At 45.7% G+C, this 21494-nt stretch overlaps 10 protein-coding genes across 10 annotated transcripts; 6 read left to right on the top strand and 4 right to left on the bottom strand.

Annotated features, from left to right (window-relative positions):
- Positions 1–2019: 2019 nt before the first annotated feature.
- On the bottom strand, positions 2020–3754 carry AGABI2DRAFT_117339 (hypothetical protein; the record flags this gene model as incomplete). The annotated part of the gene is made up of 7 exons (XM_006460318.1): positions 2020–2134; positions 2184–2426; positions 2481–2623; positions 2689–3100; positions 3147–3384; positions 3440–3511; positions 3559–3754. The coding sequence occupies 7 exons, from the start codon at positions 3752–3754 to the stop codon at positions 2020–2022; spliced, it is 1419 nt and encodes a 472-aa protein (XP_006460381.1).
- A 113-nt stretch (positions 3755–3867) lies between these two features.
- On the top strand, positions 3868–5543 carry AGABI2DRAFT_67997 (hypothetical protein; the record flags this gene model as incomplete). Its single annotated transcript, XM_006460317.1, has 5 exons — positions 3868–4234; positions 4301–4509; positions 4565–4754; positions 4808–4876; positions 4924–5543. 5 exons carry the CDS (start codon positions 3868–3870, stop codon positions 5541–5543), a joined length of 1455 nt encoding a protein of 484 aa, XP_006460380.1.
- A 1142-nt stretch (positions 5544–6685) lies between these two features.
- On the top strand, positions 6686–8247 carry AGABI2DRAFT_177963 (hypothetical protein; the record flags this gene model as incomplete). Its single annotated transcript, XM_006460316.1, has 1 exon — positions 6686–8247. One exon carries the CDS (start codon positions 6686–6688, stop codon positions 8093–8095), a length of 1410 nt encoding a protein of 469 aa, XP_006460379.1. The 3' UTR covers positions 8096–8247.
- Positions 8248–8669: 422 nt separating this feature from the next.
- Positions 8670–9431, top strand: AGABI2DRAFT_117336 (hypothetical protein; the record flags this gene model as incomplete). The annotated part of the gene is made up of 5 exons (XM_006460315.1): positions 8670–8735; positions 8787–8903; positions 8957–9184; positions 9245–9305; positions 9358–9431. 5 exons carry the CDS (start codon positions 8670–8672, stop codon positions 9429–9431), a joined length of 546 nt encoding a protein of 181 aa, XP_006460378.1.
- Positions 9432–9852: 421 nt separating this feature from the next.
- On the bottom strand, positions 9853–11337 carry AGABI2DRAFT_203415 (hypothetical protein). The gene is made up of 6 exons (XM_006460314.1): positions 11232–11337; positions 11043–11147; positions 10700–10912; positions 10520–10631; positions 10362–10468; positions 9853–10307 (listed from the first exon to the last, which is right to left on the bottom strand). Exons 1-6 carry the CDS (start codon positions 11298–11300, stop codon positions 10272–10274), a joined length of 642 nt encoding a protein of 213 aa, XP_006460377.1. The 5' UTR covers positions 11301–11337; the 3' UTR covers positions 9853–10271.
- A 670-nt stretch (positions 11338–12007) lies between these two features.
- On the bottom strand, positions 12008–13721 carry AGABI2DRAFT_203411 (hypothetical protein; the record flags this gene model as incomplete). Its single annotated transcript, XM_006460313.1, has 5 exons — positions 12008–12065; positions 12118–12509; positions 12566–12723; positions 12777–12857; positions 12905–13721. The coding sequence occupies 5 exons, from the start codon at positions 13719–13721 to the stop codon at positions 12008–12010; spliced, it is 1506 nt and encodes a 501-aa protein (XP_006460376.1).
- A 755-nt stretch (positions 13722–14476) lies between these two features.
- AGABI2DRAFT_177960 (hypothetical protein) lies at positions 14477–17016 on the top strand (the record flags this gene model as incomplete). Its single annotated transcript, XM_006460312.1, has 4 exons — positions 14477–14653; positions 14711–15311; positions 15365–16792; positions 16859–17016. 4 exons carry the CDS (start codon positions 14477–14479, stop codon positions 17014–17016), a joined length of 2364 nt encoding a protein of 787 aa, XP_006460375.1.
- Positions 17017–17282: 266 nt separating this feature from the next.
- AGABI2DRAFT_192110 (vacuolar assembly protein DID2) lies at positions 17283–18305 on the bottom strand. The gene is made up of 6 exons (XM_006460311.1): positions 18238–18305; positions 18171–18190; positions 18036–18113; positions 17762–17977; positions 17412–17711; positions 17283–17354 (listed from the first exon to the last, which is right to left on the bottom strand). The coding sequence occupies exons 1-5, from the start codon at positions 18251–18253 to the stop codon at positions 17430–17432; spliced, it is 612 nt and encodes a 203-aa protein (XP_006460374.1). The 5' UTR covers positions 18254–18305; the 3' UTR covers positions 17283–17354; positions 17412–17429.
- Positions 18306–18435: 130 nt separating this feature from the next.
- On the top strand, positions 18436–19677 carry AGABI2DRAFT_220384 (hypothetical protein). The gene is made up of 5 exons (XM_006460310.1): positions 18436–18495; positions 18552–18598; positions 18659–18738; positions 18784–19150; positions 19203–19677. Exons 1-5 carry the CDS (start codon positions 18473–18475, stop codon positions 19598–19600), a joined length of 915 nt encoding a protein of 304 aa, XP_006460373.1. The 5' UTR covers positions 18436–18472; the 3' UTR covers positions 19601–19677.
- Positions 19678–19825: 148 nt separating this feature from the next.
- On the top strand, positions 19826–21380 carry AGABI2DRAFT_220380 (hypothetical protein). The gene is made up of 3 exons (XM_006460309.1): positions 19826–19939; positions 20001–20245; positions 20295–21380. The coding sequence occupies exons 2-3, from the start codon at positions 20021–20023 to the stop codon at positions 21312–21314; spliced, it is 1245 nt and encodes a 414-aa protein (XP_006460372.1). The 5' UTR covers positions 19826–19939; positions 20001–20020; the 3' UTR covers positions 21315–21380.
- Positions 21381–21494: the final 114 nt, after the last annotated feature.

Here is a 21494-nt window from a genome sequence, read left to right as displayed (position 1 = left end):
CTTAAGTTCAGGTGTGACCTGTGACATCTCAGTCACAGTCGCCCTAACATAGGCTCAATTTTGAAGACAGGACAGATTGAAGGATGCTAGAGAATGGGTGTTACAAGTCGAGGCGGCGGGAACGACGAAGGGCCGCCTGATGTGGCTTTCCTGCCATATATGGTAAAAGCGCCTTTTGATTGATAGTTCCTGCCTGTCAGGAAGCTGAATTATGGTAATTGCGCCTTTCAATTGATAGTAACTGTCTTTCGCGAAGCTTCTATGTCACACGATATATGTCAACTGACAGAAATTGTCACCACTTGGATTCCTTAAGTTTTTTCACAGGTTGGTGAACAAGAAATATATATATCAATTTTAGATCAGGCTACAAGATACAGTGGCTCAAAAAACTGTCCCAATGTTTTGAGGTTTTTCACTATTTGTATTATAGCTCAATGAGTTTCATGAATATGATTATGTAATTAATATATTTTATGCTCTTGCATGTGACCTTTAAAACGCATGTAAGATGACGTAATTTTGAGCAGTAAAAGGTGGCGAAATTAAATCAACAACATAATCAATCATTGGGACAGTTTTTTGACCTTCTACTCAACTTTCAGAAATGATGATCTACAGCCACACAGAAAATGTGAAAAATCAAGGAAATATTTACAGATGTTATCTAACATTATATACACACATCTGACATGTTAACACATTATGTTAACTTTACGTTACTATCATAATCTCTACTTTGGTTACTGAGAGCTTTTTTATCATTTTCCAGGTTCTAAAAGACGATTCCGTTTGTGAAAACCAGTCAAAACCATGTTTGTGTAATTCTAATGTCAAGAAATATGAGAAAAAAACTCATTGGAAAGAAGATTCCAATGCTAAAGCTGTTATTCTACCACAATATTCTCTTTTCCTTCCAAATTTTCAACTTTTCAAAGCCTTTTACTGCTCTTCAACTCTAAAATATCATAGTACTATTTAGTAATTATAATATTCTATGTATGTACAAGCATCCTACTCACTCACAGTACATATACCATCCCACTATAAGATAATTTATTCCTTCATATTTTGCTACAAAAGTGTCAGTCAACTTTCAACCTCTTTCTTTCAGATATGTATCATTTATCTGGTCAAATTATAATTATCATTATCCAATGTGACTACCAACCCTTCCTACAGTCTGTCACTGTCTAGTTTCATGATATTTGGACAGATTTCCAATGTTGCAAAAAGGAGAGATGCTTTCATTGCTTACAACAGCCTTAAAATGACATTTTTTTAATAAGATTTGTACCATTTGATGACACTGAGAATGAGATTCAAAGTTATTGACACTGTGAGTGACTTGAATTCTATTTTAAAGCTGTCTAAAGTAAGTTTGATAATTTATTACTCTTTCTTATCAAGAAAAAATCTTTCTTAATGCCTTTTATAGTTGTATATCTTACCCACATGTTTTAGTTTTTAGTTTTTCTTAGTATTAGACTTTGCTTGACATATTTTAAACTGAGTTTTACCTCTAGAATAGTATTCTACAATCAAAAAGTAACAAAAAGACTACAAATAACAAATATAGAGATTATGATAGCAAAATAAAGTAAACGTAATGTGTTAACATGTCAGATGTGTGTATATAATGTTAGATAACATCTGTAAATATTTCCTTGATTTTTCACATTTTCTGTGTGGCTGTAGATCATCATTTCTGAAAGTTGAGTAGAAGGTCAAAAAATTGTCCCAATGATTGATTATTTTGTTGATTTAATTTCGCCACCTTTTACTGCTCAAAATTACGTCATCTTACATGCGTTTTAAAGGTCACATGCAAGAGCATAAAATATATTAATTACATAATCATATTCATAAAACTCATTGAGCTATAATACAAATAGTGAAAAACCTCAAAACATTGGGACAGTTTTTTGAGCCACTGTATGAGACACAATTTTCTCGAGGCAACAAGAAGACGAGGACAGCAGAGAGACACGTAGATAACAAGAAATGACTTCAATCCTCCTAGACAATCCTTCTAGACATGTATAATTGCACGAAAAGGGAATACGCGGCGCGTTCACTCTCGCATCGAACCATGGCCTCGTAAGCATCCCCAGCCATCCTGGTAGCTGTACACCTAGTTTTCAACTTAGTAGAAGTCTCTGCACATGGAAGAAGGGACTTACCGGCCTTCATACACACCAGGAGTTGAACCATGAGGGACGACGTACCAGCCACTCTCATTGGGAGTGGGAGTCAAAGGTATAAATGACTTCGGTTGGCCACCAGGGATGCTGTGGAATTCAAGGCGACAGATGCGGCGGCTGGCATAGAGATCGACGAAGAGCCGGTTGGCGTCATCGAGGCCATCACCGGACTCATAAACCTCTATCTTTTTAGAGGATCCGGCATATTGAAATGTGATTGCCCTGGAATAAGTCAGCACACAAGTAAAACATGGAACATGATCGCTGATGACTTACCTTCCCAAGTAAACACCGGGGTCATTGCCAACACACACGACCCACCAGCTGTCGTCATTGCCAGCGGTCCCAGAGACGGAAGTGGGCTGAGAGGCTTGAGGGCACATGGGTTGAGAGATTCGAGAGGGCGTAATAAAAGGGTACTGAATGGCGGGACGCCGCAACGAATGTGCGATCGGAGTAACCGACCCTCTTGCAACCGAAGTACCCGATGATTACCAGCACGGCGAGAAAGTCCAGCAAGGGGAGAGACAGACTCAGAATAGCGTTGCGTACCGCCAGGCGGGATCACAGGAGTGATTGGTTCCTGTTTGATCTCAAGTTCCCCTTCGACGGCCTTCTGTGGTTTGGGAGTTGCATATGGGGGTGGGATGGAGTTTTCACGAAGTGGAGAGGATGGGTTGACCGGGGAAGGTGAAGGAACTGAACCCGCCCTCTGGACCACGCGGCAGGGAGTATGAGGTTGGGCCGTGAAGTGGTGGTTCAGCCAGTCGTCTGGAACTGGACCAACGAGGCCGTTCTGGAGGGCATCCGCGTAAGCATGCTCTGCATCAGCTACCGAATGATAGCCTTTGAACCGAGCATTAGGGAAATTCTTGGTTTGGGCTTTGGCCAATGACCTGCTGATGTGTGAGAAATTGACTAAAAAAAGAATGGAAAACGTACCATCGGCTGAAAATGCCGTTTTTCCTTCCATGAAAGACGACATACGCCTGTTTATCACAAGAACACTCACAGTCCGGAGGGGTTTCCTGCCAACCGCTGCGAGAGTTGACAATGTTGGTGAAAGGGGAAGGAGAAGGGGAAGGAGTTAAACCCCCTACTCTGGGGTAGGAAACATCCTGGGCCGTTTCGACCTCATCCCTCATTTGCGACAGGGTCAACAAAACTGCTGGCTCATTGGCTGCGTGTTTTCCTGAATTAGCATTCTAGCCAATCTCATTTGAATCTAAACTTACCATCATGATCATCAATGATCTCAACCTCGGTCTCACTCTCGGTTGCCCCATTTAATTCAGGGTCAGTATTGTCTAAACAAGGTCGGTGATAGTGATCGATGATCGGAATTTGATCTTACCAAAAGAGTCCAGCGTTGGGCGTTTGGGGTAGAATCGCATAATGGCAGAGTGTGGTGGGAAGATTCTCTCCAACGTACAGAAGAAAAAGATGCTTGAAAGTAAGGTGAGGCGGCATGAAATTTTCAACTCTTCAACATCCCAAGCACAACCAAAGAATACCAAAGTAGCATCAATATATGGGAAGCCAATGAACATTGATTACATTATGGTCACAAGGAAGTGTGAATTTGTATTCTTAGTCCACCATTCAACATACCTTATCCCCGATCGCGAGCTTCATTCGTATATGTCCCTGAAACATTCCTGAAATGGAAAACACTTTCTCACATACTCTCGGAGCTGCCGAACTTGGCGATGAAACTTACCATGCTCGGAATCCCCTGCAGCCGATGCAGCATGTCCATAAGCAACAACACGTCGAGTTATCTGAAGCCGACAAGAAATCAACATATTTGCGACGGAAAAGCAGGAAGGAGAACACTCTGGCTCTCCAGGCCGCGATGGATGAATTGCGTGCCGAATGTGACACGAAAATCAAAAATCTAAGCGAAACATTTTCAACAAGGGAAAAAGTGGTTCGCAACAATGTGTATAATATATCTTCTTTCAAGCCTGAGAGAAAAGTCAATGAATGGAATGCGGAGATTGCTTACAAGGCCAAAGAGTTACGTGAAAGTGAGTCACCTACTTCGTGTAGCTACAGCCCACAGCTCAATCACAAATCTTACTGATTGGGTTTAGAAGGGGAGAAGGCCAGCCTAGAAAAGGCTCGTGCCGATGTTATTCACGATCGTTCCCAGCGAAACGGCATGCCCCTTCCGCAAGACAAACGCGATGCCATAATGCAGTTTTCACATGAACAGCGGTCACTCAAACGGAATGGAGCCCGGCCAACAAACAAAAGTGCAGCAATGGATGCCAGTTTTACATCCACACGGATACAGGCAGAGGTATGTATTTCATCGCTTGAACTTGCCATCGATCACGAACATCAATTATTCCCAGCTGAAAAAATTAAATTGTCGGACCGGTACTGCGGGTCTTGTGGTAACGACACGCGGTCATATCAATGACAGCATCGCTCCAACCGTTTTTGAGACTGATAACGCGTCAGGATTTTGTCAAAAAGCCCTCGGTCATGCGCTCTTTGACATCGGGACTCGTCTGGAAAGCTGGACTATATTGCAAGGCCAGAGTAAGTCCAAAAAAAAATACAGAACGTAATATAGATCTAACAAAGTAAAACAGATAAAAAAGCGCCTAACGGAACAAAAGAACTGCGCAAGAAATGTGTTAGCTGTATCATTGATGGGCTTCGTATGTACAATGTGCAGGTTTTAAAACACATTTTGACCCTTGATCAGGCGAACTTACGGGAAAAGATGATGCTGTAATGAACTATCAGAATTATGAAGCATCTATCAAATCTCGATACAAGGTTCACCTCGTTGGCTGGCCACCCCACATCCCGTTTGCCAACCCTTCTACCATCAGCACGGAGCATCTACAGCGGCTCAGTGACGCCCTGGAGTCCTTCCACTGTCGATGGGAGCGTATGACTCGAGAAGAAGTCATTGCTCATGTTACCCAACAAGACGTCCAGCATGCTTCCGAGGTGGCAACCAAACCTGGCAGGAAAACTCGCTCCGACAAGGGCAAGAAGCGCTCTCTGAACGTCAATGGGCAGGGACCTACAAAACGACGCAAGGCCGGAGAGACAAGCACAGTTGGAGAGGCACCAAAGAAGCGAACGAGGGTGGCAAAACAACTGCCCCCTCGCAGTGCGGAATTCATTGAATCAGACGAGGATTCACTCTTTGAACAAGACGCAGCCGCCCTCCCAGCCGACACCATTCCTGTCACCACCGTCTTCCCCACCGCCACTGCCCCCGCCGTCACGGCCCCGGTCACCACTGCAACCTCAACCGTTGCTATTCCCGTCTCTGCTAATGTTTCCGCATCCGTTGGAAACATTGTGGCCTAGCTCAATTTTGTTTCATTTACCCGTTAATCTTGACATCTGGCTTTTCTTTCATATCATATACATTGAATATGTATCATAATTTATAGCTTTTTATATCTTGTAATGCAATCTTGGTCTGCTAGTCACCAATTGTGGGGCGCGTCATCAGTGTCACATGTTCGGTCAAGACTCAACAGGCGTGAACGCGTCAGCACGTGCTTCACGACGCGTGTTCGTTAGTTGATCACTGATCAGTTGACACGTCATTGAGTCCACGTGAGAGAGAAAAGAAGCCAACGCCTGCCAGACCGTGCGAGAAAACACAAGGCAGTCTCGGCAACCGCTAAATGAACATATGATGCGCGAAAACATAACATCTCATGATCAATAACATATGATAAACCGTAAGACATATAAATATTGACAAACTAACAGCACAAAAAAAAACATGACAAAAAACAATGACATATATATGTGGCGAAAAAAAACATAACATATGACTATGGTAATCATAACATACACAACATGACAAACATGTCTGATAAAACATAACATATGACCGCAGTAATCATAACATACAACATGACAAAAACATGTCCGATACTTATGACATATGCAGCGAAAAACATATGCGGGCGAAAAAAACATGACAAATAATCAAAACATACAGGAAGACACGCGGAAAACATATCGCGACATACAGAGACCTCAGCGGACATGATATGTGACATAGATGTCAGAATAACATACACCATAACATCTGTGACAGGCGGAATACCATATATAGCAAGCGGAGTAAGGATTAAAGACAAAAACAAATAAAATCCATTTTAGGAAGGCGGACCGACAATGAATAGTCTGAAGTCCCACGGAATCTGAGGGATTATTGAAGGAACGGCAATACATAAAGGGACGCCTAATTAGGAGGTACCGTAGTAATTACCGTCCCTTCTAATAAGGTGACACGTGTGGGAGACCACCACAACCGAAGGAACTGCGAATGTGCAGACTGCTCCTTCGACAAACTCGAACTAGACTGCCTTCACCCACATAAATGCACAACCCGCGCAAAGAACCTTTTGGATAACATCCAGCCTGCCTGGGATCCAAGAATCCACCCTGACCAACCCACCAATCCCCCACCGCAAAACTCCAAACAACACATGACTTTTGTAGAAAGAAAGAAACCCACCTCTATCGAAGAGGCCTTCAGGATAGACCCAACATGCAAAAGCCCCGACGCAGAACAACCTCCGGAAGAGTTAGATATGGAACTCGATGAAGACTACACACCGCTATCTACCATCCACATAGCATGCGCCAGCCGAAACCAACACAGTGACAATGCTGAGGCAAGCTCGTGCATTTTCCTCACCCCGAATGACCCCAGGAACCGAAGCGCCAGGGCACCCGGCCCCCAATCTGGCTCAAACGCAGAACTCTACGCAGTCATCATGGCTGTAGAATCTACAAACATCTACGCCCCCCTACAGATCATCACCGATTCCTTAAAACTCGCTAAATACCTAACCTCCGACTACCAACAAGACGAAGATAACGGGTGGACACAATGCCCCAACAGCCCAGCTATCAAAAAGGCCCTTACCCTACTAAAGGCCAGGAAAGCGAAGACAAGTTTCCACATCTTCGAGCCATCAAGCAAACCCCCCCATCTCCAAACCGCCTATGAAATGGCAATAGAAGCCCTAAACAAACGACCATGGGATACCGAAGGAGCGTCGCTTGCGACCACGTACTACCCTCGAGGAGCAAAACTTGCGACCCAATCCCAAGCAAACCTCTACAAACTCCTAACCGAAGCCTCGAATCCACCTATCAGCAAAAATACCAACGAAAACCTAAGCCGAATCAAAGAGGACATAAAAAGTAGATTTAACTACGCCCCCTCAACTGAGAAGATCTGGTTGAACCTACGAAAAAACAAAAACATCACAAGGAAGATCCGGGAATTCCTCTTCTGCGCTATCCGAGAAACCTACCGCATCGGAAAATTTTGGGATCACATGAACGACGACGAAACCAAATCCAAGCAATTCTGCTCACACTGCAGAGAAACCGAATCAATGGAACATATCCTATGCCAATGCACCATACCGGGACAATCTCAGATCTGGGACATCATAAGGAGAATCTGGACAAGTTTAGGCGAAACCTGGCGGAAGCCACATCTAGGTGAGATACTAGGCATATCCTCAACCAATCGCCAACGCTCGAAAGACAAATCCGCCGAAGGAAAAGCTAGACTATATCAAATCCTCATATCCGAAGCATCACACACCATATGGAAACTACGATGCGACCGAGTACTTGACCACGACAATGAGAACCTCTACTGGCCCTCACGAACCGAAATAGCCAACACCATCAAGTTCAAGATAAACCATAGACTACGTATGGACTGCATCCACGCCGATGCAAGAAAATTCGACAAAAAAGCCATAAGAGAAGACCTGGTAGTAAACACCTGGAAAGGTCTTCTCGAAAACGAAAACTCCCTCGAAGTTGACTGGATAAGCAAGAATAGGGTTTTAGTGGGTAACCGCTTTTTTTGATCCCTGGTCCCTTAACTAGGAACGGAGTCCCACACGATACAGTGCCTAAAGCATTTCTCTATGAAGCTGCTTACCGTCTATACTTCTTTGTTTTCCGCGAAAAATTCGCAGTTATAGTCGACCGAGGAACCTGACCCCTTACGGGCTAGCCGTCAAGTGTCTGAACGTCATTGACTCCACCAAAAAAAAAAAAAAAAAAAAAAGTGACACGTGTGGGAACCACAGGTGACTTTGAGAACAAGATATCGATACCCGAGTACGCCGACATGGAAACCCTGCAGACCGAAAGGACGATACGAGAGATGAATGTCCCGCTCGGTCGTTCACCGAATGATCGTGTCCGTCCGCGCGTTTAAACCTGCCCATTTCCAACCCGCATCAGGGACTATTACCCCTCCTTGTTTCGCACTATGAATTCATACGTCGCACTTATGCAGGGTAAACTCCCCAATTGTTGTTGAGAGGGTCTCCCCTAGGCGTTATTGCAGAGACTACCGTTTATGGTTCAACAAAAGTGATCCAGGCAGAACAGACAATCATTGTACCAAGTAGTCATTCAATTACCTACCCTTGAATGGCTATCAAGAAGATCGCTACTGCTCTTGCAGCTGGGAACAGCGTCATTGTAAAGTTATCAGAGGTCAGTCATAACTCACGCCCATGCTGACTCTCGCTGTCATACCTGAGCCAGCTGGCACTTGTATCTGTACTCGAGTTTGCTGAATTACCCACGGAAGCTGAACTTTGTGCCTCAGACCGACACTATAAATCGCGTCAAGGCTTATCAGTGTATCAACGGTTCTTCCCGGTATGGGCTCCAACACAGGGGGAAAGATTGTCCAGAACCCATTCACCTACAAGGCGGCATTCTGTAGACCATTGTTATTCTCTCACCGCGTCTTTCATTCCAATGCAACTTTAGTATGGAACAAAAATTGGACGTATAAAAGCACCATTGGTGGAAACTTACCTCCTGACTCAATACCTTCATCTACTGAGTGGGATCTAAGAAACCTCCCTGCAGTCTTCCATATTTCTTCCCAGCGATACTGGTCAAATTTCAGCTACCAATGGGTCGGTTCTGCATTTGTAGCTTCACATTAAGTAGGCGTCTCCGGCACGTGTATACCCATTCAAAGCGACTTCTAGGACACTTTCATGTCCCATCCCAATGCCAAAAGTCCAATTATCAATCGCAGAATGGATGATCGTATGCATTCATCCTCTGTGTATAGTAGCCCTCGATCTGAAACCTGCTGTAGGATCTATGATGTCAGTTGATCGTCTTATGCGGATTGAGGACATGGGTATGCAAACATCCGACAAAATATTCTAGATGGAAGAAGAATAGAGACTGCGATGGTTTCAATTTCTCTGCTGGAAGTTTTGAACCTCCTACTGTGATTGTTCATATAGAGGAGCAGGATGACATATGGCGAGGAAGTTCTTGAACCAGCCACCTACGTGCGCAAGTTTCAGGTTCGTTTCATAACAATAAATGTGACAGTTCAACTCATAATCGGCTGCAGGATGAAATTGAAGGGAGGGATCACTCCTGTACATTCCCGTAATTATGGATAGGGAGCCGGCATTTTGACCTCAGATATTTCACGGAGATACGAAGTGGGTCGTGTTGGCCGAACACTCATGGAGATGATCCTGACTTAATAACTGTAAAAGTAGGGGATTTAAAGAAAGTAGAGTAGTAATGGCCGTGAAAAGTGTATTGGAAGTTTCTGAAACTACAAGCTCTTCACAAGGTTTTGAAGAGGGTGGCTGCCGGACCTTTAACGTACGGAAAGCGAGTGGAATAAAACGTAGGCCAAGATACGGAATGAAAACAAGAAAGTATGGAAATCCTCTGGCGACTGGAATTCATCTATCACCTACGGCCTTGCTCCGAGGGTTGGATGAGAAATAAGTTGGATGAGCCTTTAACTTGTATAGCTTGAAGATATATTAAATAAGGACGAATCCGGACCTCGAGCACTTCAGTACTTGATGGGTGTTGAATGACGGGGACGCTGAAAGCTAGATGCTGAGCATTGAAGACTCTAGAGAGACTTGGTGGATACGAGTTATCACCAATAAGGTCATCGGAAGACTGCTTTTCTGAGTCCCAGTGGAGGATATGATTACACATTAATACGCAAATTATAGAAGCGTAAAAGGCATTTCAAGTGGTTGTCCTAACAGCCTCCTTCTCTGGTCCCTGCTTAACCGGTTAGTTCATGTTCGAACGAGGGTGAAAGTGATCATTACTAACCTCTGGGGTTTCCACTGGTGCTTCATCCACGAAGTCGGGTACTTTATTCAGGTCCGAAAGATAAGATGGGCCTTCCTCCTCCTCATCCAGAGCCAATGCCTCCAGCTCTGTTACCTTTTAGCAACAGTACTCCATTGAAATGGTACTAAGGTGCTCACCCGCTTCAAGGTCAGCCTCGTCAAGTTCATCTGGTACAGCGTAAGACCGTCCCAACATTTCTTGAACTTCATTCGCTTGTTCAAGCAAATCTTCCATATCATAGTGAATGTTCTAACCCCATGACCGATACGAATAAGCCATGGCAGAGTCTATAGAAGCGAGAAGTTTCTAAAACGCACCTCGATCTTGTCAATATCAATCTTGCCATATTGTTTCTTTAGTTCTTTGTTTGCAGTCTGCATGGCGTCCATGGTTGCCATAGTGTTTCTTAAGTTCTCAGTTGTTAGTGCAGCGGACTCCATGTTGAATGATTGTTGTGTGAGTTGCGCAAGTTGACCTTCGTACATCTTTTTCTGTTTGAGTGTTCGTAGTGCACGCTGTTGAATTGCTTCCTAGAGTTATTTGTTTGTCATATACGGACATTCAGTTTCGATTAGATTGATGATTGACGCCACGGGAGGAGAGACGGTGGAACATCAGAAAAAGTCCAATTGAGAGGATATGAAGACTTGATATACGCACTTTACCAGGTCCTCCACGCATTTTACTCATTTGATCCTTGTATCGCGCTAATTCACCATCTAACTTCCTCACTTTCACCTCTATAGAGGCCATACGCGAGTCTGTCTAGGGAAAAAGAGAAAGTAGAGAGAACATAGAGATGTCTATGGGTATCCGTGTAATATTCGGTTATGTTGGAAAATAACGGACCGATGTAATGGCATCTTGGAGTGTTGGCTTGGGTTTCTTGCTTGCGGACGAGCCAAATATGCGGTTCATTTGTAAGGTAGAGAATGGTAAGAGGCAGAGCAGAGGCAGACCGCAGTGTAACTAGATCACTGTCACAGCCACGAACATCTTAATCTGCTTTACGTCATTCCTACAGCGGCTAAGCAATGTTTTCATCGAACTGGACAACGTCCATTGATGTGAGATTTTGACAAGCAAATACTCCTTCATTAACGCTCAGTAAAAAAAGTTTTCAGGCATTTTCGGGTATCTCAGGCCCTGAACATAGGCTGAAAATTGTCCTCTTTCTCGAACAATGCGAGAACATGATCAGCCAAAGTTCAGGCAAGTTGCTTTAAATATGGGACATTTGTTGGGCCAAGCTCAGGCTGTGTTCAGGCATCGTTCAAGGTGTAAGAACTTCAACTCTCACCGACCTTCAGGGTGCCAATCGACCCTAAATCGACCCTAAATCAGCCTGCATTATCCAGAATTATGTTGAATTGACCTGGATTAGCCTGATAGATCCTGATAATATTTTTTACTGAGATTAACGCCGCATACTTGTGCTCCACTTGGAGTTCACAGGCTTAATATGTCGCGGGCGTTTGTTTTGTCCGTGTTACGCAGATATATTGATCAGAAGGCAAGGTCAACATTTTGTTGCTCTCGATGATCCTGGTAAGTATACAAGATGTACAACCTGTAGATTTAAGCTCTAAACTAGATACACTGAGGCACATTCTACCTTGTGCTTCCTAGGGGGCTATTGAAAGAAACCCACGAATTGCGCTTCCAACGTTCAGGACGTCAAGCCTGAAGCAAAAATCAGCTAACCAGCTGGTATAGAAGTGTACACGATGCTCACAGGAATGTATCATGCCCCCAAACACCACCTAGCTCGTAATAGCTGACATTTTCGTTACCAGCCATCCTCAGAGCGTCAGCAATCTCTCGTTGTTGCTCAACAGTGAACAAAATATCACTTTGCACGCCCAACACAAGTGTCGGAATATCTTTCAGAGGTGCCATACCCGCCGCAAGATCGGGAAGGTGTGATGGAGGATTCAAAGGTGGCGGGTGTGATTTAGAATGAGATGTATTGTGTACCTGTTCAATTGATGAAGTGTTTCTCGAATATTCAGGCATGGGCTTGATTTGAAGAGCTTCAAGGGCCGGATAGCTCATGTCAAAAAGATCCATGGCCTTGGAGATGTAGATGAGTGAGTTGGCATCATACTTCAAACAAAATTGTTCTCCCTGGAATCGTATATGTCGTCAGTGGATAACACCAACGGCATTGATTAGTAGCGCACTTGGTGGTCTAGATAAGTTTCAATCAAAAAGTCTGGGCATAAAGCGGGCATTCTATCCGGTCCGAGTTTCTGCGTATTTGACTCTGAAGTTTCACGAAGCTGCCTTCCAAAACGCTGATCCCACTCGGGGCCAGAACGATACGTGATAGTCGCAATCTCTGAAACTCAAACATGAGCAGATACTTGAATGAGATCGTACAAACGGACTCACGTCTCGCAAGTTTCATACCAGTATGAGGCGGCAGACCATCGTAGTAAAAGCCGTTATTCCAGTTGGGATCGGCCATAAGCACTGTACACTGTCAGTAAAAATGACTGATGGCGTACAATAGGGCTTACCACTGCGTTGCGCATACCTCATTGCTATACTGGAGGGAGCGCTCCTTGCAGTTCCACTGATGCTGACGATTTTTCCGACACGACTTGGATAAAGCCAGCCTGCTGCCAAACTTTGCATACCACCCATAGAACATCCGACACTTGCGTACAACTTGTTTATACCTAAACTGTCCAAGAGAACGAATTGCGCTTGCACCATGTCAAATATCGATATAACCGGAAACCTAGTTCCCCATGGTTTCTCTGTCTCGGGCTCAATGGAGGATGGACCCGTAGATCCATAGCATCCTCCGAGGACATTTGTGCAAATGACGAAGAACTTATTTGTGTCCAGTGCTTTCCCTGGACCAATGAATTTCTCCCACCAACCGGGTGCTGAATTCAAAGACGTCGAGGCAGCATGAGACGATGCGGACAACCCAGTATGAAGGAGGATGACATTATCCTTTGCTGGTGAGAGAGTCCCCCAAGTTTCATAAGCAAGATCAAAGGATGGTAGAGGGGTGGTAGTATATGAAAGAGAGAGGGGTTGTGGATGATGGTATGTATGATACGAAGTTGGAGTGGGCCTAGCATAGGGAGGTTCTGGCCCTGTGTCGGATTGTCCATTGCCAGGGTTATATTCAGCTGAGCGCCGCTGAGAAACTGAGGCTATTATACGGGAAGCACGAACTGCATGAGCGTCAACGCAGGGAAAGTGCGGTTGGCCACAGGTAGTATTCCGGGGTGAAAGGTGTGCGGAGGACGACGAAAAACGCGCGCGCGGCAGTCGCAGTTTTGTCCTTGGAAACGACTTGAGCAGTGAGTTGAAAGCCATGAGAGACGCGCTGCATGATTTGTGATTTGTGATTTGTGATTTAAGCAAAGATGGATTCAGTCGAAAGAATTACGTCAGTCTAGTACATTAGACCACATGATGCTGCTAACGTAAATACCGAGCTGCTCCTATCGTCTCTGCAGTAGACTTTGTAAAATATTCGTGCCGATTGAGATATGGCGTGTATGGTGCACGACAAACGAACAGAGTTGGCACGGCACAGGTTGAGCAGGAGCTCAGCAGGGGGCAGAGTTGAGTTGCAGTCTCCTGTGGACGTTGGCTGGCTCCGGGGATTGCCCTGGTAGCGAACCTTAAGCTTAGACTTGCAGTCATCTCCTGCTTTTTTGGACCGGGCCCTAATGTGCTGCCGACGTCCTGAATGCACGCACCATCTCATCCCAGCTTGCCACCCCAGTGCACTCTTGCTCATTCCGCTCTCCATCCACCCCTCGCATCAATCGACCCTGCACGCCCTGCATCCGTGCACTTCTTCCCTCGCTCCGTGCTCTCTCGCGAAGAGCCCAAACACGCTAATAGACACCCGGTCCATCCCTTGCGCTTCTTTGGGAAGTTTTCAAAGGCTAAAGATGTGCGTACTGATTTAGCTGGATCATGGATGTGCCACGAATAGCATCCATCGTGCTCAACACGTGTATTTATTCGATCTCCAGCTCTCCTCTTTTTTCCGCACAGGCTACCTATTGCGGCCTAATATACTCCAGGTGACCTCACATCCTCTGCCTTCTCATCTACCCATGCTGAACCTTGCTCGATTTTCAAAGGCGGCGACTGCTAAACTTGGCCGCCCGGGCTATGCCGGTTCAACGAACGCATCATCTGGACCACAAACTGCTCACTTGTGTGATATGCCTTCGACCACAACAGAAGCTGCGGAAGAGAGACCAGCACGAAAGGCAAAGAAGGAAAGCAAGGTGTGTACTCCACTCAGGGGCCTTTTACATACTTAAGCGCGCCTGGCGGAACGCCAGCTCTGCACTTTCCTCACCCGCTCGCGATCACGTTCACGATCAAAAGTCGACCTCTCCCTTTCTCCCAAAATCAACGAGCCGTCACGCAAGACGGAGTCTTCGGGCTCGAAACCCCCTCACAGAATACCCTCTCGCCCGCTATCTTCAACCACCAGCTCGACCGTCACACCCAGCACGCCCAAGGCTAGAAAAAAGCCCTCGTCCTCTATTCCTGTCCCCACCCCGAAACACCCAACAAACGACATCACGAACCCTCGGAAAAAGATTAATTTGTTCGGGATTTCAATTCGGCGCCCCTCGCTAGGTTCTTCAAAATCAAGATCGAGGTCAAGGTCGCGGCCGGGCACACCTCAGCAGTCTGCGGATGTCCCACCTCTACCAACCTTTGGGTTCGAAGAAGATTCTCGGGGTTTACCTCAGGCCCAGACTTCACAACCATCCTTGCGACCTTCTAGTCCTACTCCGCTTGATAGGAAGAGTCCTCATGGAAAACAGCATTCAGCCAAGCCTCTTTTTGACCGTAGTCTCCCGCAACCTCCGGCAAACAATGTCAGTCCTGATGCTCAGATCGGTTCTCCGACCATGAAGGAGTATTTTGCAGGTTCGCATTTTAGTCTTTTCGAATGTGTCTGAAATACTCAAACTCCCAACCAGCGAAGGATTCAAGGCGAGTTCGACATCACACATTGCCGACACCTACCAGCCTCGTATCGGCGCCCGTAAAACAAGGCCCGTCATCACAACGACAAAGCAGCAAAACCACCGCGGGTCGTCCAGCTGCTGATTCTCATGCTCCTCCCCCTTCCTCTCTTAATTCAAATATCCCAAAATTGACCACTTCTGGTGCCCCTAGGATCGTTCAGACTCCTGCAACTCCTGTACGCTCGGCTACAGTGCCAGAACGCAAATTGTCGACAGCTGTGGCAGCAGCTTCCAAATCTGCTCCTGGTCGTAAGAATTATTCATTAGATACTGGCTATCGATATCGTGGCACGATGGATATAGTAAACGAAGAAGGAGGGCTGTCAATGGCGTCAAATGACATTCTGGTATCTCGGATAAATTCGAAAATAAAAGGGAAAGAGAAAGAAATGGAGCCTGTATCTGTGCACCGCAGCAAGTCTAGGGTGAATGCCAACGTTCGGAGCACAAGACATGGTAGTTTTGATTTCGAACGTCCGGGAGTGAACATTGTTGGGATGCAAAGAACCACGAGCAATAGAACCGTGACTTCTGCTGCAAGCGGATGGAGTCAGAGCGGTGATGAAATAATTGCGAGAGAGAGCGCGTTTGGACCAGGACTAGCAGGTGTGGGAACTTTACAGAGAGAGACATCAATGAAGAGAGGGAAGGACAGAGAAGTTAAAGAGAGGGAAATACAGAAAGAAGCAGCAAAGAAGGATACACCCGCGAGGATTCACGAAGGGTCACAAAAATCCAATGCTTCTCCCGCTCACTCGAGCAATGGTCATCAAACACCACCATCTGCAACGAATTCTGCCAAGTCATCGAGTTTAGGACGAATATCTGGGAGGCGGTTCCTTGGAAAAGGGTTGTCCACAAGTCGGGCATCGACCCAGCATGGTCTTTTTTCCTTTGAACCACCGGTCCCCTCGCCAACGTGGAGTGCTCCCAGTACAAGTACGACGAAGGAGGTGTCATCGCAAAGTGGGCGAAAGGAGAAGAAGACAGAGCGGACACGGGAAGAAAATGAAAGTTCTATCGATATAAAAACCTCCCAAGGGCGCGACCGACCACCGATATCTCTTCCTCAGCTACCAATCGGTACTAGATCGGGGAGGAAAGGTCGGTCACTGGATCTCAACCTGGGGCTTGCTTGGGCACCTTCAAAGGTTAGAGAGGATGCCCTACTCTCCACCTCATTATTGTTCCATCGATCAATAAACAACACATCCAACCTCAAGTCAACCCCCATTTCAGCATCTGCCAATAATTCCCCAGACAGTAAGGATCCAGCATCAAAACAAGTAACATTAGAAGAAAAATCGAAGATCGGCCGGGAAACCGCTGAACTTTTTCGGAACGTTCTCGGTGAAGCTCGTTACATGCGGTTTAAAACTTGTAAGTTCTAGATGCTTGGCTATATGCTCCGTTAATGATTCATGCCTGTCCCTTGCACCGTTTCAGATATCTACCAGTTTGATGCTCGCGAAATCCCGTTTGACGGTCCAACCGGCATTATTTCAAGAGTAGATGCTTTACTTTCTACAGTGCAGACGCTGGGGCTCAACGAGAAGCGTCGACTTATGGACAAGCTCGTTCGAATCATACTCCAAAATGCCTGATTACTTCCTTCCTATCCACCAGTGGTCCTCACTCTGATTTTCTGCCTTGTGAATATTTTTTCTTTTGCGTGGTTTTTTCAATGTTAGATTTATGTGTTTGCATTCATGGTAATACCCTTACTGCACTCTTCATGTATACCGTGGCACCAGCGGACGACACCAGTGCGTGTTCGAGAATTGTTTTTATGTTATTTCTAAAGTAGATAGTGTCATTGTTTTTCCCTTTCGACATGCCCTTTTTTGTCTTCGTCACCCGTTGTTCCCATAATTGTCGATCTATAATATTGGTATATATAATATTTATACGTAGAAATATAGTGAAATGTCGTATGTATTCGCTACGACGGTCATTGGTATTACAGATCTGAAACAAGATACGAATTGAAAAAGCCTACGAGCGTAACTGAAATGGTTTATGTAGCAGGTCGCAAAGCACGGAGGCGTTCTGCCAGAGTCTCATCTTCCTCCAAAACACGTTCTTTCGGGCTTGGTGCACCGAGGGCTGTTACATCCTGAATAGCAAGGTCGTGTTGGAGTTCAATATTAGCTTCCTCTGCTGTCTGGCGTAAAAGCATGTCAATCTGATCTTGTGGCGCCGAGACAGCGGTCGTGGATCCCATTGCGTCCTCCATGTACCCTGTCTGGACATCGAGATCGGAAAATTGCGACTCAAACTTATCCATTACCATCGATATCTAAAATGACGATAAGATGGCTTTTCTTGAGCATGATACATTCGGCATACCCTTTCAAGGTTCATGCTCTCCATAGCTTTATCCATACCCCGCACGACGGACGTCATGTTGCCGGTGACTTGACGCATAGTCACGGCAGTCTCTACTCGACTTGCCACTGCGTCGAGACGACTCGATAATCTGAGCAGATTAAGGGATTCACTTTTCTTTCTGATAGCATTGGAGGCATATATCCGAGCCCCTTCAGTGTTTCCCTGTTGCAGAGCCTACACCGAGCAGAATCTAAGGATCGACCCAAATGATATGTTGGATCGTTCAACACACCTTCTTTACTCTCGCCTTTTCTGTGTTTTCGTCTTTCTGGGCTTTCTTTGCTTGACGGCCTAGTGTCTTCGCCGTGAACTGAGTTCGATGTTAATGAGATGACGACATGGTAGGATGTTACGATTGAGAACCTGCCTTAAGCTGGAACAGTGTCTCTAGTCAACGTCAGTATACCATAAGCGTAATTTATAGAACCACCCACTTTCAAGATTGCTCATTATCGTAATGGACTGGTGAAGGTAGAAGCTGCGAGGGTCGAATGAGCTTCCCTGGACCTTTGCTCAGTGCTTCCGCACTGCCACTGATACCAGCTTCGTTTCACGTGATAATTCTACACGTGGTTAACGTGACTTGTCACTTGGCGCAATGAACCTCGACTCGCCATTGCTCTTCCTTCAAGCTTTACTTTCAGGCCAGTCCGAAGGAGCGGCTTGTCTATGGGACTCCTTTATTATGTGAGGTATGTGTCGAACATAATTTAAAGAAGCCTGTTTCTAATTTGTGATGCCCCCGTAGCTACTTAGCCGTCCTAGCGGCATTCGCTTTCGTCACCCTTTCGCTAGGTGTGCCTAGCTCTTCTTAGACAAGCAGTTGGAGCTGACTGATCACAACCTATTGGAAAGCGAGTGGATTGTTGTATGTATCAGAGCTGATAGAGGAACACTGCAGACTTGCCAAGCAAGTCGGTCAGAGAGGAATATTGGTATGTTGTTCGCGTTAGGACAAATAACTACTGATACTTTATCAGGCAATTATAGTACTTCATCTCGTTTTCTACTTCACGGATAGTTTTCCCCTCTCCCAGACGATGTTCTCAATTACCTGCCACATCGTATACTTGCAAAATTTCTCCCACACCTGGCCTCTAATATCTCTTTCCTCACCAACTTTCTTGGCTTCATGCGTTTTGGTCATCGCCGATCATTTTGTCTGGTTCTTCTACTTTTCGCGTTTAACACGAGAGGCAAAATATTCCAGAGCTTATCGCGGAGGAGGCCCTACTACTCCCGGATTTACAGAAATCGCTTCTTTCTTCGGTATATGTGTATGGCTGGCGCCCTTATTCCTGTTTCTTAGTTTGAGTGCAAATGACAATGCACTCCCAACTTCTACCGGTGTGTAATCTTCTTCTCTAATCAACTACTGTTTGTTGAACTTTATTCTTAGCTGAGCAAAGTTCCTCCGTCCCGACGGGCTCTTCCCCTACACGAGTATCGCTATTCCGTTCAATATTTTCCTTTATGTCCTTTGGTCCATTATCCAAAACAAAATCCTCCCAGCAAGGAAATGGGGGAATAATTGCTCCTCGTTCTCCTGTAACCACGCGCCCGCCCCCTCCTTCTCAGTATCCTCCGCCGTCCTCTCCTCTCGCACAGCACGTTCGTCCCCGTTCTCCAGCACCACCGCGGTCGCCTGTGCGTCCACATCATGTGATGAATGGCGCTCAGGAAATTGAAATTCAAAATCCGAATGCTTCTACAAACTTTCGACTACATGCTCCTCCAATGACGAGACGACGCCCAGCTGGAGATGCGTACGGACCTGGCATACTTAGATCCACGTAACCTAACAAAAGTTATGTGTTCCACTAGTTTATTTCTATACATCGGTTATGATGGTCAAATTGAATGATTTCCGATGCAACAAACCGTCATCGGTTGTGAAAGTTCGCGCCACTCTATTTATTAATGTAATGCTGTGATCAAGTTAAATGATCAGGTTAGTCAGCTCGTTAACAGACCCACATAAGAGGAGTTTTGAGGACGTCATTCTCCTTCGAAAATTATGTATTCGACTACTCTACGCCCCGAAAATCGCCCTTTCAATCACATCCTTCATTCAAAGGGCGCCCAAGGTCAGCAGGTCAACCAGTTCGATACTGGTCTGCGCTCTGTTGCAGGTAAGTACGCATTCTGACGTGTGATTGATTGTGAGTGCGAGAACTGAACATTCGGTCTAACACAGGAGCAGAGGTCATTATTGCAATGATCAGGGCCAGGCGGTTTGTCAACAGACTCATTGTTGGGCACAATAAACTTGGTGACGACGGTTGTTGTCGCCTCTTCGACTTCCTAAATTCTCCGGACGGTCAGAGGTACGACATCGAGGAGATCAGCCTCAACTCGAACGGTATTGGAGACGAGGGGCTCCTTTCCATATCAAAATACATAAGTTGTAATGAGCGGCTTCGAGAACTGTTTCTTCAACATGTGAGGCAACTCTGATTCGCGTTCTAACAGCGTTGACGGCTCTTTGCAGAACGTATTTACCGGAAGACCCGATGTTACTGACTCATTGACGGCTGCTGTCAACTCGTCTCGACTCGAAGTACTTTCGGTTACGTCGAACAGACATCTGTCGGACACTTTCTTGGCTCACTTCTTGACCCACTTGGATGCGCCACATCTCCACGAGTTACACTGTTCAGGAATCAACTTGACGTCAGTGTCAGGAAGCGTAATCTCTGCATATATCTCTTCTCCTCGGTGCAGATTGTATGTCTTGAAATGCAATGGCAACTCCCTGGGCCTTCGTGCTATCAAGACCATAATTCGGGCTGTAAGAGATAGCAACTATAGTCTTCGAACCATTGAGTTCTACGCCAATCAGCTCGAAGCTGACGATGCAGACCCTACCGATGGTGACCCCGAAGATGATGAGGACAATATACACAATTGGGTCGACTGCGAGGGTATACTGAAGCGTCTTCTGCTGCGTAATAATCACCTGAGGCGAGAGGTTAACAAACAATCTCTTCTTCTGTTGCGTTGTGCTCGCTCACTCCTATTACACGGCGAACACAATGTGACACAGGTGCGGCACGAAATCACTCCAAGTGCTAGATCTTTTACTTTAAAAAATCTACCTGTGGAATTGCAGCACCATATCTTATCCTTCTTGGCCCCCTCACTCTCATTATCTCAACTTATCCATATATTCCACTATGCATCATCTATCAAAACGCTTCCACCACTCATTCCATCTTTCTCCACGATCAGGCGTAATGCACTTATGGGAACCGCATGCATTCCCCCCGCCTCTAGCATTGAATATGCTCTGGGAGGAACTGTTTGGGCTCTAAGAGCTAACCATCGTGATAGCCCATTCTATCCATTCGCTGTGGACCGTGCTATGGGAAGTTCCAATGCCTCCCTTTGTAGGCGGGATAGGGAACGTCTTCGATTTCTCATAGGCGTAGGATGCGACGTATTTGAGCTGAATCCAGGAGAGGGCCCTCGCGGGCCTCGGGAATTATACACATTATCATTGTCGAATTAACTGAGATGTTTTAATCATGTAGATAGGATAGATACCTTGAATTTGTAGCCACCGTTTTCGTCTTCACTGGTAGTGCCAACGGATCATGGTCGGCCGTCATTTTGTCGGGTTGTGTTCTGTAATGTAATTGATCGGAGTAAGGGACGTGACAGCGGGTGTTGTCAGTCACTGCCTATGAAT

Source organism: Agaricus bisporus (assembly GCF_000300575.1).
Source record: "Agaricus bisporus var. bisporus H97 unplaced genomic scaffold AGABI2scaffold_4, whole genome shotgun sequence".
Lineage (NCBI taxonomy): Eukaryota > Fungi > Basidiomycota > Agaricomycetes > Agaricales > Agaricaceae > Agaricus > Agaricus bisporus.
The sequence above is the reverse complement of the archived record's forward strand: the minus strand, read 5'-3'. Positions and strand labels throughout refer to the sequence as shown.

Excerpts from the sequence above, each read along its gene's own strand:
- AGABI2DRAFT_203415 (XM_006460314.1), bottom strand. The coding sequence starts at position 11,300 with ATGAACCGCATATTTGGCTCGTCCGCAAGCAAGAAACCCAAGCCAACA. Across the intron at positions 11,148-11,231 it reads TCCAAGATGCCATTACATCG|ACAGACTCGCGTATGGCCTC; the intron begins GTCCGTTATTTT and ends CTTTTTCCCTAG. Across the intron at positions 10,308-10,361 it reads CACCAGTGGAAACCCCAGAG|GGACCAGAGAAGGAGGCTGT; the intron begins GTTAGTAATGAT and ends CCGGTTAAGCAG.
- AGABI2DRAFT_192110 (XM_006460311.1), bottom strand. Across the intron at positions 18,114-18,170 it reads AGACACTGTTCCAGCTTAAG|TTCACGGCGAAGACACTAGG; the intron begins GCAGGTTCTCAA and ends CATCGAACTCAG. Across the intron at positions 17,978-18,035 it reads AAAAGGCGAGAGTAAAGAAG|GCTCTGCAACAGGGAAACAC; the intron begins GTGTGTTGAACG and ends TGCTCGGTGTAG.
- AGABI2DRAFT_220384 (XM_006460310.1), top strand. The coding sequence starts at position 18,473 with ATGGGACTCCTTTATTATGTGAG. Across the intron at positions 18,496-18,551 it reads GGACTCCTTTATTATGTGAG|CTACTTAGCCGTCCTAGCGG; the intron begins GTATGTGTCGAA and ends ATGCCCCCGTAG. Across the intron at positions 19,151-19,202 it reads TGCACTCCCAACTTCTACCG|CTGAGCAAAGTTCCTCCGTC; the intron begins GTGTGTAATCTT and ends CTTTATTCTTAG.
- AGABI2DRAFT_220380 (XM_006460309.1), top strand. The coding sequence starts at position 20,021 with ATGATCAGGGCCAGGCGGTTTGTCAACAGACTCATTGTTGGGCACAAT. Across the intron at positions 20,246-20,294 it reads GAGAACTGTTTCTTCAACAT|AACGTATTTACCGGAAGACC; the intron begins GTGAGGCAACTC and ends GGCTCTTTGCAG.